We start from the raw sequence: 16744 nt of genomic DNA on the forward strand, positions 1-16744 counted from the left end.
TTCAATTCATAGAAGGCCACAAGATTTTCACATCATGTTTTATTTGCGGGAGTGAATAAAGGGCCTTAACTGAACAAATGGACACCTTGTTTTGGATTCTAGGATGGTTTGTTTCCATTCTATCAATCGCTGGAAATTATTCATTATTTTCCCTGTCGACAGCAAACAACAGCTCCGCACCAAAACCAACGCCTTAGTCGTTTCACTTGCGGTGGCGGATTTCTTTAGTTTTCTATCTAGCGCGCTCGGCAATCCAATAAGAAATCATCTGTAAAGTGGGATTTAGGGAAGATACGCTAATAAGTACCCGTTCTTCGTAAACTCGTTATCAATTTACACTTTTCTGACGTCTTTGTGTAAAATTGCTTGGCGTTTTCGACAACAACTCGGTTAAAACCCGGTTACAATATTTATTTAGCTTTGCTTGTGTTATATTTGTTGATAGTGTGAATTATTGAAGGTTCTCGAAAACTGACACCCTCGAAAACTAGTCCATAGAAGAGAGACCGGGGGGTTCGTACAGTCTATAATTCTTGGAAAATATGGAAATCTGTAAACACAAGTCTTTCCGGCCAAATAGAGATAAAGTCTGGAAGGAAGGCAAAAAAGTCTGGATTTTTTCAGCGCTGTAACACTGCTTACTGAATTGCTAAGGCGAGTGAAATCTTTGTCTAGTCAAATTTTAGTTTAATTTCGTCTTAGTCAAAATGCTCAATCGCAGAATCGTGAGAAGTCGCTTTAACTCCATTACGTTACTGTCTGGTATGTTGAATAATATAACCTTGAGTCTGGAAAAAGAAGATAATGGTTTGAGAAAAGTCTTGAATTTTGTATACAAGCCTTTGTTCGAACCACAGTCATCTATAACACAAACTTTGGGATCTGGATACACCCCTCCCCCCTCCCCCCTGTATCCCCTTCCGTTACCAGTCTTTCAATCAGTTGGACAGTACATCTGGCTTCGGTAGAACCATTATTCAAAAAAGTTAGGCACCGAACGGTTCTTTCTGATGAATATCTGTTTTGAACGCCTTAATCACCACTGAAATTAACATCTAATTGTAATGAAAAACTACAGTTTACTATTTTCAGTTAAATGTCATGTCAGTCTTTCGTTAACATGTGAAAATTAATTCTTTATTTTTAAAAGGAAAGGCAAGCCGAAAAATTTAATTTCGAGTGCTTATATAGTCAGTAGGATTTTCGGATGGCCATCAGCAACTCGTAAATTCGGGGCAACGGATTCTGTTTGCTAACAGGTTTCAGCAACTGAAAAATTCAACTGAAGCATTCAACAGATCAAATTTCAAACTGGACTAGCGTGCACAAATATCCCTTTGGAAATTCGAAGTAATTCTTTATGTGCATCTGTTGGTTGGGAAACCTTGGATATTTCTCACGCACAGTTTGAAAAATTTTTGAATTCTCGGCCAAGTTTACTTGCTTAGTTTCGTAACTAGTTTCACCATTAATTTGGTAATTAAAGAGAGGGAAAGCAACACACAGAGAAACCAAGGTGGACGATGGAGGACGGAGGGGTTGGAGGACTAAATTAAAAAAGAGTGAAAATGTCAACCGATAAGTGATCAAGCGACGACTGCCATTTGTTATTGACGTATTTTTAATATCTTCATAATCAAAAAGGGAGGCCGCATACTTTTCTTTCTAACTTGTAAATTTTAAGACGCAGTTAAAGTCGAAAACAGCTGAATGTGCATTTTATATATTTCTGTGTCTCTGTGTTAAATCTACAGTGAGAGAGCAAAGAAGTTCAATTCACAGAAGGGCACAGTTTTTCACATCATGTTTTATTTGCGGGAGTGAATAAAGGGCCTTAACTGAACAAATGGACACCTGGTTTTGGATTGTAGGATGGTTTCTTTCCATTCTAGCAATCGCTGGAAATGGATTCATTATTTTCCTTGTCGGCAGCAAACGACAGCTCCGCACCAAAACCAACGCCTTCGTCGTTTCACTTGCGGTGGCAGATTTCTGTGTTGGATTTAGCGTTATTCCTTCAAAGCACTTCTGTGGTAATAGCTGCAAATGGCGCACGCGAACTGAGGTGCCTTGGATGGAGTTGGTAAGGTGGCTGTTCGGTTACGCTTCCGTGACGAACTTATGCAGTCTAGTACTGGACCGCTACATCGCCGTCGTGAAGCCTTTAAAATACTTGACCTTCATGACAAGCCGACAAGTTAAGCAGATGATTTTCTTTTCCTGGGCAATTCCAGTTGTTCTTGACATTTTGCCGTTATGTTCACGTATTTCTTCAAAGCCTGTATTTTTGGATATTTTCAGTTGGCTGGGAATAATACTCTTTGAGTTCTCGCCATGTATTATGTTAATATTCTGCGTCGGATGCATGGTAAATGTTGTTTTGAAGCAGCGCAGGGCTCGGGCAGCACGCATGTTGGCAAACGAGTTACGTTTTAACCACCGCGTTCCATTTAAAACTCACGAGAAGGCTACAGTTAAAATAATGGCAATCGTTGTGGGGCTGTTTCTTCTATGTTACGGCATTTTCTTACGTTGTACCATCTTAGCTGTCGTCTATTCCGCAAAGTGTGAAGACGTTGAATATAAACTGCCTATTTTGGTTTTAAACTCTGCTCTTAACCCTTTAGTTTATGCTCTTCTCAAGAGAGACATAAACAACGAGTTTAAAAAAGTGACCTATGTTGTAACATTCAAGCGACACAAATGAACAGTAATATGAACATTATACTATGACTTTAAGGTAAACTAGACGCCCAAAGAGAATATTTAGGTAAAATACTTCGAATGTTGTTTCTGTTTTCAAAGACCTTCTTCATGCCTTAAAAGGCCGCATTGTATTTAATTTGTGTGGGCTAACACAATTTGATCTATTCAAATACTTTAGCTGAATTTCTCAGTCGCAGGAAATTTTAGGGAACAGAATCCGATCTCCCGAATTTTTCAAGCTGCTCGGGTTGGTTTTTCCAAAAATTGCTAGCTGACCTTATTTAGCTCTCATAACGACATTTTTCATCCCTTTCACAACAGAGGGAATTAATTTTTCCATTTGACTAAAATTTCAAGAGAATACACCCAAGCAAACGCTAGATTTTAGAATTGAATTCGAATTTCTGACGCGATTTAGGCCTACCAACAAATTTGACGGAAATGAACCGCTATGTGCGCCGATTATTAAATATTAATAATAAGTAACGTAAGTTTATAGAAACAGAAAGAATTCACCGAAGACAAAAATATATTTGTTAAAATATACTACAGGAATCCTGTACATGTAAATCTAGCCACAGGAAAGTACTGCTCAATAGCTTTCATCTAAATAAATGATCACACTTTTACGAGTTCACCCACAAGCTCAAAAGTTACAGCATAATAAACAGCATCACAGGAAAGTACTGCTCAGTAGCTTTTATTTGAATGGTCACACTTTATAATTTTCAAACTGAAAGGTAAAAGCACGTGATTACAAACAAGGGAGAGTTGCCTAAAAGCCCGTGAGTAAAATATAAGTCTAGAGTATCAATATTTTGAAACCACCTGTACAGAATAATATGCACTGACTTAGAAGTAAGAACCTCTCCACGTTCCAAAATAAATACTGATGGTGTTTAAAGAGCTTTTTTTAGCTTTTCTAGTAAATAGAAATATATATTAAATGTAAACAAACTTATATCTAAAATATGATCTTTAGATGGCGTAGTAAACATTCAAAAACTTAAAGGAGGGTTCGAATTTTTCCGCCATGGCGTGTGGAAGAGGGTTTGTTGAATTCCTTTTTGCCCACCAACAAGTATGTTTTCCAGAAACCACTTCTCTGAATTAGAACGAAACAGCATTTTAAACAAAATAGGCAACTGCAAAGACGTTACCGCCTCGTTGCCAAGCTGATTTAAGAGAAATCTGTAAAGGGAGGGGTGGGAAAGACGGTAAAAAATGGTGAGTGGGAAGCTAGAAGAAAGGGGGTGGAAGGATTACAGAGAAGCCATGAAACGGGATTTCTGACGGGACGAGACTTTATTTAATGGAAGGGTAATGCAAATTCGTATATAGCACATTTTCATATGAAAATGTTAACAGCTGAAAGATAAGATTGGACAAAAGAGAACGATGAGCGGGCACCTTTCTTGTACTAAAGAACTATGTATATCTTAATGAAGGGAAATAAAGCATTGCCAGGATAACTCTATTCAACTGATCCCTCATCCTGTCTTGATGACCAACTGCTAGAAACGGCCTCATACAGCTATACTAGCACCGTATCAGCTTTGATCCCAAGCGCTAATCACGCTTATAGAGTGAATCTAGCTGCGTGCGAGGCCTAGGACCGAGCGCGGTAGTGCCTCTTCCCAATTACTAATGAGCTCAAACGGGTGACTTCAAGTTCGCCCGCACGCTAACGACGACTGGGGACAAGTCTGGCACCAGGTGACTCAGTCCAGAGCCGTTTGTCGGGTTTCGTAACTGATGGAATATTTAGGTTCTGGGCTACGATAAATTATGCTGAGTTTTTGAAACCGTGTGTGTTTTGTTTGAATATTTATTTCAGTTCTTTTCTTGTTATTAGAGATCATGATTAAAGTGGGATTTAGGGAAGATACGCTAATAAGTACCCTGTCTACGTAAACTCGTTATTAATTTACATTTTTCTGACGTCTTTGTACAAAATTGCTTAGCGTTTTCGATAACAATTCGATCCAATCCCGGTTACAACATTTATTTAGCTTTGCTTACGCTAATGGTGTGAATCATTGAAGGTGCGCAAAAACTGAGATCCTCGAAAGCTAGTCCACAGAAGAGAGACTGTACCGGGGTTCGTACAGGGTATAAACTTTTTGGAACAATGTGGAAATCTGCAAACACTAGTCTTCCAGGCCTGGGAAAAGTATGGAAATTGAAGATAAAGTCTGCTATTTTGTATTGATTTTCTGTTATTTGTTTATTTCCTATTTAATCAGGACTCTGTTTAAACTAGCTATGCTAAACCAGACTTCCTGTATAAATAAATAAATAAATAAATAAATAAAAAGAAAGGCAGAAAAGGAGTTTTGAGTTTTTTCAACGCTGTAACAGTGCGTAATTGTTAAACTGAGTGAAATCTTAGTTTCAAATTTGTATGCTAGTCGAATTTTATTTTAATTTCGTCTTTGTCAAAATGTTCAATCGCAGAATCGTGAGAAGTCGCTCTTCTCTACCCTATTACTTTAATGTCTGGTGTGTGTTTTGACTAATAACCTGGAGCCTACAAAAAGAAAAAAAATGTCTCGAATTTTGCCTACAAACTTTTCTTCGAGCCACACTCATCCATAACACAAAATTAGGGATGTGAATTCACCCTTCCCCCTCCCCCCCCCCCCCCATCCCCCGTAACCCCCTTCCGTTACTAGTCTTTCGCATCAGTTGGTCATCTGGTTTAGGTTTACTATCTGTAAGACACCAAAAAATTCTTTTCGAGGAATATCTTTTCGGAGGGACTTTATCACTACAGAAATTAACATCTAGCAGTGATGAAAAAATAGAAATTAATATCTTTGGTAACATATCAGTTCAATCTTTAAACATGTAAAAATTAATCCCTTTCGTTTTCGAATAACAAGCAGAAAAAGACGTTTCGAGTGCAAAAAAAAGGGTGCATTCTTTTAGGACTATTTTAGCTATTCTTATTCCGGTTTAGGAATAACAGAAAACACGGAATATCAATTTTAAATCCCCATGGCGGAAGTGACCTGAGAAGTGACCTGAGAACGTTTTCTGTCTATTCCGAGTAAACCGTATCCCTTCCATTCTGTTCATTCTGCTATCGGGAGCAGAATGAACATAATGACATTCTGTTTATTCCGAAAACGGAATAGCTTCCAAAAGAAAACAAATACCGTCTATTCCGAGTATTCCTATTCCGGAATAGTCCCAGAAGGACGCGCCCAAAGTTAGCTGCGATTTTTAGATAGCCAACAGCAGTTTGTTGATTCGGGGTAACGAGATTCTGTTTCCTAAACATTTCAGCAACTAAAAAATTTCACTTAGAGTATTCGAACAGATCAAAATGGGCTAACGTACACAATTATCTCTTTAAGGCGGCGTTTTAAAATTTTAAAATTGAGAAGTTGTTTGGGTGCACCTGTTGGTTGGGAAGCCTTGGGCGTTCTCAGCAGGCAGAGTTTCAAAATTTTTATCTCACAAGTTTGCTTGCTCAGTTTCGTAACTAGTTCCATCATTAATTTGGTAATTAAAGAGAGAAAAACCAACACAGAGAGAAACCAAGGTGGGCGATGGTTCTTTCATTGGTGGAAGGGTTGGAGAACTAAATTAAAAAAGAAGTCAAAGTGTCAGCCGGTAAGTGATCACGCGGCGTCTGTCATCGATAATAATTTGTTATTGACGTATTTTTAATATCTTCATAATCAAAAAGGGAGACCGAGCGCTTCCCTTTCTAATTTTTTAAAATGTTAAGAAGCAATTACAGCTGAATGTGCATTTTATATATTCCGCTATGTGTATGAATTAAATCTACAGTGAGAGAGCAAGGAAGTTCAATTCACAGAAGGCCACAAGGTTTTCACATGATATTTCATTTGCAGGATTGAATAAAGGGCCTTGGCTGAACAAATGGACACCTGGTTTTGGTTTCTAGGATGGTTTCTTTCCATTCTAGCAATCGCTGGAAATGGATTTATTATTTTCCCTCTCGGCAACAAACGACACCTCCGCACCAAAACCAACTCCTTTGTTGTTTTACTTGCGGTGGCAGATTTCTTTAGTTTTGTTTCTAGCGCGCTCGGCAATCCAATTAGAAATCATGTGTAAAGTGGGATTTAGGGAAGATACTCTAATAAGTACCAGCTCTACGTAAACTCGTTATCAATTTACAGTTTTCTGACGTCTTTGTGTAAAATTGCTTGGCGTTTTCGACAACAATTCGGTGAAAACCCGGTTACAATATTTATTTACCTTTCCTCGTGTTATATTTGCTAATAGTGTGAATTATTGAAGGTGCTCAAAACCTGACACCCGCGAAAGCTAGTCCACAGAGAAGAGACGGGCGTTGGTACAAACAATGGTCTTCCAGACCTGGGAAAAGTATGAAAATACATGTGAAAATGAAGATAAGGTCTGGAAGAAATGAAAAAAAAAAGAGTTTTTTTCACCACTGTAACAATGGATCACAATGCATACTGAGTTCCTACATTGAATGAAATCTTTGTCTCACTTTGTCTGGTAGTCAAATTTTATATTAATTTCGTCTTGGTCGAAACGTTCATTCGCAGAATCGTGAGAAGTCACTGCACCCTACCCTATTACGATACTGTCTTTTATGTGTTTTGAATAATAACCTTGAGTCTGGAAAAAAGAAAATAGTGGTTCGAAAAACGTCTTGAATTTTGCATGCAAACCATTGTTCGAACCACAGTCATCCATGACACAAATTTAGAGATGTAAATGCGCCCCCACCTCCCTCCCCCACCCCGTACCCCCTTCCATTACCAGTCTTTTGCATCAGTTGGACATCTGGCTTAGTTACCTGCTAAAAGACACCCAAAAGATCCTTTCGATGAATATCTTTTCGGAGGGCCTTAATCACCACAGAAATTAACATTTAACTGTGATGAAAACTTTTTTTAATTTTTTTTTCAAGCGTGATGAAAACTTACTAGAGTCCAATACATCTTTGCCGGGTAACAGGTCACTTTAGTCATTAGTAAACATATGTGTAAATTAATCCCTTTCGTTTTCGAAGCACAGAACTGAAAAAAATCGTTTTGAGTGCAAAAAAAAGTTAGTTGGGATTTTCAGAGAGCCAACAGCAGCTCGTAAATTCAGGGTAACGGATTCTGTTTCCTAAACATTTCTGCAACTGAAAATTTTCACTAAGAGAATTCGAACAGATCAACTGGGCTAACGTACACAAATATCTCTTTTAAGGCGGCGTTTTAAAATTTTGAAATTGAGGAAGTGGTTTGGGTGCAGCTGTTCGTTGGGAAGCTTTGGACATTTTTATCAGAAACGGTTTGATAATTTTTATCTGTCAAGTTTGCTTGCTCAGTTTCGTAACTAGTTCTACCAGTAATTTGGTAATTAAAGAGAGAAATTAAAAAGCAACACAGAGAAGAACCAACGTGGGCGATGGTTCTTTTATTGGTGGAACAAATTAAAAAGGAGTGAAAATGTCAGCCGGTAAGTGATCAAACGACAACTGTCATCGATAATAATTTGTTATTGACGTATTTTTAATATCTTCATCATCAAAAACGCTGGCCAAGCTCTTCCTTCTCTTATTTGGAAATGTTTAGAAGCAATTAAAGTTGCGAAACAGTTGAATATGCATTTAATATTTTCCGCTGTGTGTATGAGTTGAATCTACACTTACCGACCAAGGAAGTTCAATTCACAGAAGAGTGCATAGCTTTCACATCATGTCCCGTTCATTTGCAGGAGTGACCGGTTGATGGTATCGACAGATAAAGAGCCTTAACTGAACAAATGGACACCTGGTTTTGGATTCTAGGATGGTTTCTTTCCATTTTAACAATCGCTGGAAATGGATTTATTATTTTACTTGTCGGCAGCAAACGACAGCTCCGCACCAAAACCAACGCCTTCGTCGTTTCACTGGCGGTGGCAGATTTCTGTGTTGGATTGAGCGTTATTCCTTCAAAGTACTTCTGTGGTAATAGCTGCAAATGGCGCACTCAAGGTGAGGTTCCTTGGGTGGAGTTGGTAAGGTGGCTGTTCGGTTACGCTTCCGTGACGAACTTATGCAGTCTAGTACTGGACCGCTACATCGCCGTCGTGAAGCCTTTAACATACTTGACCTTCATGACAAGCCGACGCGTAAAGCAAATGATTTTCTTTTCTTGGGCAATCGCAGTTGGTCTTGACATTTTATTGTTATCTTATGTCATTTCTCAAAAACTTGTATTTGTTCATGTTTCCGTTTGGCTCATGATACTCTTTGAGTCCTTGCCATGTATTATGTTAATATTCTGCGTTGGATCCATGGTACATGTAGTGCTGAAGCATGATCGGGCAGTGCGCATTTTGGCAAAACAGTTATGTTTTAACCACTGCGTTCCGTTTAAAACTCACGAGAAGGCTACAGTTAAAATAATGGGAATCGTTGTGGGCCTGTTTCTTATATGTTACGGTCTTTTCATTCGTTGTTCCATCACATATGTCGTCTATTCCGCAAACTGTGAAGATGATGCATTTAAAATACCTATTTTGGTTTTAAACTCCACTGTTAACCCTTTTGTTTATGCTCTTCTCAAGAGAGACATAAACAACGAGTTTAAAAAAGTGACCTATGTTGTGACATTCAAGCGAGGCCAATGAATACACTGAAGGTTTGAGGTTTTCTACGATTAGGGAAAACTGGACGATCTATTAACTATCGTTTATACTAAGTATTGGTTCTAACTGTACTTAGTATTATACCGGGGCGCCCAACGAGAATATTTAAGTGAAATACTTCAAATGTCGCTTCCTGTTTTCAAAGACCTTTTTGGGCCTTAAAAGGCATTTTTGTGTAAGTAACACCATTTGATACTTTTGAATACTTGAGCCAAATTTTTCAATCGAACAAAATTTTAAGGAACAGAAACCGATCTCCCGAATTTTACTGGCCTCCCACGCAGTCGTTTTCTGGGAAGGAGGTAATACGAGTTCCCTAAAAATGACTGCGTTGTAGGCTAGAACTGATTTTACAATTTTCCAAAAGTGCTAGCTGACATGTAATATTTCGTCCCGCCTGAAAAACATTTCTCATCCTTTCGAAAACAAAAGGAATTAATTTTTCCATGTTACTAAACTTACTAAACTTACTAAACTTTTAGGAGACTATACCCAAGCAAACGCTAATTTTTAGAATTCAGTCCGAATTTCTGACGCGATTAAGGCCTTCCATCAGATATTCACCAAAATGAACCGTAGGGTGCGCCTGTTATATTAATGGTCAGTTACATCAACGTTGTAGAAAATATACAGAATTAACTGAAGGCAAAATATATATATATATATGTTAAAATATAATACAGGGATCCTGTACATGCGAAATAGCACCACAGGAAAGTACTGCTCAGTAGCTTTCATTTGAATGGTCACACTTTAGGATTTCATCCACAGACTCAAAATTAGAACCATCTTGCACAGCATAATAAACAGTACAACAGAAAAGTACCGTTCAGTAGCTTTCATTTGAATGGTCACACCTTAGGATTTTGAAACTGAACGGCAAAACCACGATGGAGTGTTAAAAGAGTTTTTAAACTTTTGTAAATTAATTAATAAATAAAATATGAGATTTAAGACGCAGTCTCCTTTAGATCCTCATATTAATTTTCGCTCCTGAAATAGATTCCGCTTATAATTTTTCTGTTAACTTCTATTGGCAAGTAAGTCACAAATATGAAATTAGATCGGAGCAATTCTGCTTTAAAAAAATTTTCTACCGCAAACTTTCTGCTCCTCCTACTGTCTTCAAAACTCAGTGACGAGATCGTAAACTTTGCCAAAATTACAGCTATTCGCTCTGGACAAAATCGCTCACTTGAAACCTTCAAATTCGCCAGTTATAAGCTATGACCCTTTATCTTAATAATCAGATGAATTGTTATCATAATCGCTAATTAGTATAATAAAACCGAGGATACAAAGTTTATCCATTTTGAGCACTTATCGAAACATGCGATTTGACCCAAATTCAGAGGAAAAAATCACAAAAGTGGTTCGTACTCACAGGCTTTCCTGTATATCAGTGGAAAGTTCCATTCATCGGCTACTAAAATCTGTGAAAACATTTGGCCGTCATCCAGTAGTTGGTCCGCAAGTGAGGGCTGAACTTGTGCTACTCAGCTAAAACGGCCATATTTCCATCGGACACTTGTTAATCGAATGCCAGTAATAAAACACGAAATACGTTTTTCATCACCATATAGTTTCTCGAGGCACGAAGATCAAAGTTTCCCAACCAATTTCATCTGAATAGAATCGCTGGAGGAGTTTCATTAAAGCAGTCATACAGCAAGATATATCTGTTATCGGCGAAGGGAATTCGCGGTCCGCCATGTTTTCCTAAACCGCTGGCCAGCTTTTTGTCGGCTCACGGACGGTATGTTTAAGTTTTGCCGCAAGAACACTCATGTTTTCCAGTTTTTCGATCAGTATGTATTTTCTGTCTTTTGACTTGAACGAAATTTCAAAATGATTGCAGATTGATTTCAACATTTCCATATTAAAGGAACCAAGCTTATTTTTGTGATGCAAGTCACAAAGATTATAAGCATCGTAGTAGATTGGATGCTGGACAGATAGTTTTTCGTAAACCTCGTCCACCTGCTGCAACCAATCTTCTTCGTGCACCACGTCTTCCAAGTCATCTATAGTTGCTTGACGGGAAGATGACGGGTTGGTTTGCTTTCTCTTTAGCACAGCTAGTCTGGAAAAGTAGGACTGTACTTGGTTTCTTGACAGCCACTCATCTCTCGAGAACATTCGTTTGTTTTCTTCCGTCCGGGTATTTCTCATGTCGATAGCAACTTGCTGAGGATCAGCTTTACATCCCGATTCTTCGCCAGCATCAAATTTTGCTTTCAAATAATCCTTCACTTGAGAAGAGTACCTTGTTCCACCTCCTCTTGGCTTTTGGAGTGCCCAACCTATTGGAAGCGAAGAATTGGCCATTGAGGAAACGTCTGATTTCGGCCTAGGGCGGTTTTCGGCAACAAGAGTGGAAAACCTTACCACCCAGTCACGTCGTAACTGATCATAGACGGATTCTTGGCTTGTTTTATTTTCATGTTGACCACAATCAAGATGACGTTGCAGGGAATCAAAAGTTTCAAAGCTGGAGTTACAGCCTTCCTGTGGACATGGAAACAATGCTGAAGTCTGCGACTGGGTTAATCGTTTGCCCTTCAAATTTCTCTTTACAGAAATATCAAAAAAACTCTGATCGTCCTTGATTACCATCGACGTGGGACCCTGAGGTGTACGTACTATGTCACTGTAATTTATAGTTTTACCCTGTCCCACAGAATAAGCTTTACGGACACGGATTCCCTGAGGCTCAAACTCAAAGTTGTGGTAGGCGCTGAAGTTGGGAATTTTTGTTACATCAATTGTCTTCTGCTTGTCGTTCACCTCACACACAGAAGCAGTTACACTTTGAACAGGTCTCTTACGAAGTGCTTCTCTCATGTCATGCGCTGACTGAATATCATTCCCCTCGTCACAGTATCGTCGCACTGCTTGCTTCATAGGACAGATGATACGGTCACAAATGTCCTTTCCATGCTGTGGCTCTGAAAAGTCATACCTTTCTAGAACGACTCCCGTTCTTTGGCTAATTTCGTTAATACTTGCCATCAGCGCGTTGTTGTGGTAACACCCCGCCTCGTCGGATCTTATGTAGGCTTTACTGAGGGAAGGATTTTCTGTCTTGAGCGTGAGAAGGAGATTTTCTAAGATAGAGCCAACAGCAAACCAGTCTTGAATACAAGAATCAAACAAGTGGGCATACGTTACTACCACGGGTTCTTCTTCTCTTGTTTTGAAAACAACGCTGCTTACATGCCAGCTTAATCCTCTCTTACCAAACCATTCGGACTGTTTCTCTCTATACTTTTGGCACTGAAATTTCATCGCCCAGTCCATTGTTATCAGCGCTGATGTTTCATCGAGTGATTTCAAGACATCTTGTTTGGCTAGATCTTGATTTTCCGAACGCAAAATATGGGCTTTCCAATCAAATATATGCTTCTTTGCTTGCAAGAAGTCATACAAAATGTCTTCTTGCTGTTCTTGGCTGTAAAAGCAAATTGTTTGGCTTTCATTCTTTAAGGAAAGTTCAATTTCTTCTAAGACTGATTTCAGGTTCTCGCACATGTCACACTGTAGACTGTGCGGGTGCTCACATTCCTGTTTAAACGCTTCGTCGTTCGCATCGCTTAGGGCAAACACCCTACAATGATCTGCACATGGACTAGACTCTTCTTTGCAATGAACTTTATAGTCTGTTTTCAGATACCTCTTGGCTTGATTAAGCTTCTCCTTGATATTATCACCCCATTCCGGACTTGCGCCAGCCTTTTGGAGCTCCTCGACCACTCTCTCAAGTGTTTCAAAAGCTGCCGTTCCATCCGCGGCTACGTTATCAAGACCTTTGAGAGCTTTCCTTTGAGACGCTTCGCGCACTTCAAGAATACGATAGAGAGTTGCACGACTCAAAGAGTCAAACTCCTCTTCTTGGCAAAGTTGCAAGTATTGAGCAACCATTGTGGACCTAGCGACTGTTCGGATGACGTTCGGCATTACAAGCTTTTCTCCGCTACCAAGCTTAAGTGTGCGTGTTCCATAGGAAACGTCTTGATAGAAATACGGTCTGTTTATGAATTCCAAAAAATGGTTGACTTTGACTGTATCAAGTCTGACCCTGTGATAAAATGGCGTTTCCAGTGGGGCACCGGCACCTTTGTTATTAGCGTGAAGCTTAGCCTTACGCAATTCCCATTCTGTTATCGGTTCGTACAATTTGTGCATTTCCATAAGCTTCTTGGCAGGATACCTGTTTGCATAAATACTTAAAATCTGAGTCTTCGTGTCCTTAGAAGGTGCATCCCTATATGCTTCTAGGAGAGGCTGGAGCTCATTCTCGATATCAGGGCTGTCAGTCTTGCAAACAGCTTTGAACAACGTCTCTCCATCTTCCGGGGCAATGGCTGAACAGACTATCTTGCAGGCTTCTGTTGCCTTTCTTACAAAAAGTGTTTGCTCCTCCTGACTCACTCTCTCCCACTTTGTTTGCATCTGACACATTAAAGGGCTGGTTCTTCCTTCACCTGAACATGTTTCCAATACGTCTAAGCTTTCGTTTATTCTAACTAAAGCTTGGTCGGTTTGCAGAGGAGTTAACATGCTGACGTCCTCTTGAGAGCTGTGATATCCTGTTGTACTTGGAGTCCAGTCTGTTTCGACCTTTTGCTGTGAGCGTTCAGTCAATGGTGTTGGAAGCATTGTACTCATCTGGTGAAGGGCTAGGGCTTTGGAGGTCCTATACGTTAAAAATGATCATCATCAATCAAATTGATCAATGAGTAAACCAAGACCTGAATTCACAGGCAACCTCCCCATGACATCATGTAAACCAAGGCTTGCAAAATATGTTACCTTGCGATGGGTTCTTTTTCACATTCCAATGAATCGATGTCCAGTCGTACCTTGCTTTGTACAAGTTGTGCATGCCTTTTCCAACAGTTGGAGCAAATTGCTGTTGGTGGAAATAATGGATGTTTTCATTTGTTACAATTTTCTTTTTCATTTTTCTTCATAAGCAGTTTCTATATTCATAAATGAGTATAAGGAGACGTTAACTACACTCCCACCTTAACTGCTTTATTCTCAATTATCAGTTCATATATAGAAAAAATAAACGCGAAAATAAAAGCGATATTTGAGAAAAGCCTCTTAGCGCTTAGTTTTTTAAAGGGATAAATTGGAGCCACACAAATTACGGACAAAGAAACATGCCCTCGTTTTGGCGTTGGAAAGTATAGCATGATTTGCAATTGAATGCGTGACAACTGGAAAACAACACACATGTAAAAAGCGTGAGCAAATTACTTACACCATATATAGAAAGACCAGGGCGGAAAATTGTCGTAAATTGAATTTAATATTCATACTGTCACACAAAATCCTTTTACGAAAAAAAGGAAAACGTCACCTTTGGATCTCGTGCCAGAATTTTCATACCCCTTAATTGAGTTAAATCGCCATAAATTAGATTAAGCTAGTAAAATTATGCATCATTGTTAAGCTAGCAGCAGACTGAAAAACAAAAGTAGTGCAACGTAGGAATACAATTTGTAATATTTAAACCCTCAGTTTTAAAAGCACTTTTTCAGTGCTCTCAAATCCGACTGCATTTCTCGTTTTCACAGGATAAATAAATAACCAAATTATGCAAATTAGCTGCACATGTACATGCGAAAAACTTGTTACGATATTCAACTCGCAAAGTGGAAAAGCCTATCCTTTCCCTTGTGTGGCTCCTCATGTACTACATTTTGTTCACTCCGTTTCTTCGTTGTTTTTTCCGAAATTTATAATCACTTTACTGACAAAAGAATCAGACCCCTTCCAACATTTATCTCTTTAATCCATTGCGTGACGTGACATTCTCAAATATTATTGTTGGAATAAACACGACCAATTTTGTGCCAATTTAATTCAAAATTTTCTCCCTTTACGTAGTAAAAGCCACTTTTGGTTAAAACTTTGCAAAAACTGAAAAACAGGAAACTTTGGAAAACTGAAAAAGAAAATACTCACGCGACCCAACTTGTGCAGGTGTAATAAACATCTTCTGTATCTCTTGTGCCATCTGCCAGTTCACGGGATTCTTACAGTGCAAGGAAATTTTCCGTCCTTCGTGATTAGGATACTGACATGTCTTCAGAGGTCGCCAATATTGCCCTAGATTGTGACGGTGCTTCGGACAGATTGTCAACTTCTCTATTTCGTCCAATGGAAGATTAAACTTCCCCACCCTGGCTAGTATCAATTCGTATTCCGTCACTTTCGCGCGCGACAGGTGGCAACTCTTTAAATGATTTGTTATATTGGCAATACACTGAATAAGGGGAACCGATTCTTCTTTTCCTCGTGATTCTCCACATGTTATTTTCCCACTTCCAAAAAATGAACATACAATCGGTCTAGTCGGTGCTCTCGCCATGGTTATTGCTTGTTTATGGAAGATATGCTCCGCTGCGATATATGTGGTCAGCGGCTTAGTAAAAATATCTACTGATTTCTACAAAGAATGACAACTTGCTTATGTTGCGTCAAAATACGGGACAAATTGTGCTGCTTTACCGTCAATTAAACAAATTCTAGCCATGTTGGTTGTTTCTTGACCTACTAATGGAATTATAAGGTCATACAAGACAAGATATCTTGGCCTTGTTGCGGATTTTAGGACGCAACATCTGCGAAGGAAAGATGGTCGTGCTAGTTGATTGGCACAAGTTCAGCCCTCACTTGCGGACTAACTACTGGATGACGGCCAAATGTTTTCACAGATTTTAGTAGCCGATGGATGGAACTTTCCACTGATATGCAGGAAAGCCTGTGAGTACGAACCACTTTTGTGATTTTTTCCCCTGAATTCTGGTCAAATCGCATGTTGCGATAAGTGCCCAAAATGGATAAACTTTGTATCCTCGGTTTTATTATACTAATTAGCGATTATGATTACAATTCATCTGATTATTAATATAAAGGGTCATAGTTTATAACTGGCGAATTTGAAGGTTTCAAGTGAGCGGTTTTGTCCAGAGCGAATAGCTCCAATTTTGGAAAAATTCACGATCTCGTCACTGAGTTTCGAAGACAGTAGAGGGTGCGGAGAGTTTGTAGCAGAAAAATTTTATAAAGCAGAATTTCTCCGATCTAATTTCATATTTGTGACTTACTTGCCAATAGAAGTTAACAGAAAAATTATAAGCGAAATCTATTTCAGGAGCGAAAATTAATATGAGGATCTAAGGGAGACTGCGTCTTAAATGGCGTAGTTAACAATGGAGGGTTCGGAGTTTGCCACCACGGCGTGTGGAAGTAGTTTGTTTAGTCCCTGTTAGCCCATCAACAAGTATATTTTCCACTTTCCTAGATTAAAATGAAACAGCATTTTAAACAGGATAAGCAACTGAAAAGACGTTACCGCCTTGTTGCAAGGCTGAATTAAGATAAATCT

The 16744-nt window shown here is 39.0% G+C and overlaps 3 protein-coding genes across 3 annotated transcripts; 2 read left to right on the top strand and 1 right to left on the bottom strand.

The window, feature by feature from the left end:
• Positions 1-1695: 1695 nt before the first annotated feature.
• LOC146472412 (histamine H2 receptor-like) lies at positions 1696-3744 on the top strand. The gene has a single exon (XM_085119849.1). The coding sequence runs from the start codon at positions 1847-1849 to the stop codon at positions 2705-2707; it is 861 nt and encodes a 286-aa protein (XP_084975975.1). The 5' UTR covers positions 1696-1846; the 3' UTR covers positions 2708-3744.
• Positions 3745-8305: 4561 nt separating this feature from the next.
• On the top strand, positions 8306-10290 carry LOC146472413 (histamine H2 receptor-like). The gene has a single exon (XM_085119770.1). The coding sequence runs from the start codon at positions 8473-8475 to the stop codon at positions 9322-9324; it is 852 nt and encodes a 283-aa protein (XP_084975896.1). The 5' UTR covers positions 8306-8472; the 3' UTR covers positions 9325-10290.
• Positions 10291-11061: 771 nt separating this feature from the next.
• On the bottom strand, positions 11062-15715 carry LOC146472414 (uncharacterized). The gene is made up of 3 exons (XM_085119524.1): positions 15319-15715; positions 14155-14254; positions 11062-14038 (listed from the first exon to the last, which is right to left on the bottom strand). Exons 1-3 carry the CDS (start codon positions 15368-15370, stop codon positions 11062-11064), a joined length of 3129 nt encoding a protein of 1042 aa, XP_084975650.1. The 5' UTR covers positions 15371-15715.
• Positions 15716-16744: the final 1029 nt, after the last annotated feature.

Source organism: Pavona decussata, unplaced genomic scaffold (assembly GCF_977016875.1).
Source record: "Pavona decussata unplaced genomic scaffold, jaPavDecu1.1 SCAFFOLD_100, whole genome shotgun sequence".
NCBI classification, from domain to species: domain Eukaryota; kingdom Metazoa; phylum Cnidaria; class Anthozoa; order Scleractinia; family Agariciidae; genus Pavona; species Pavona decussata.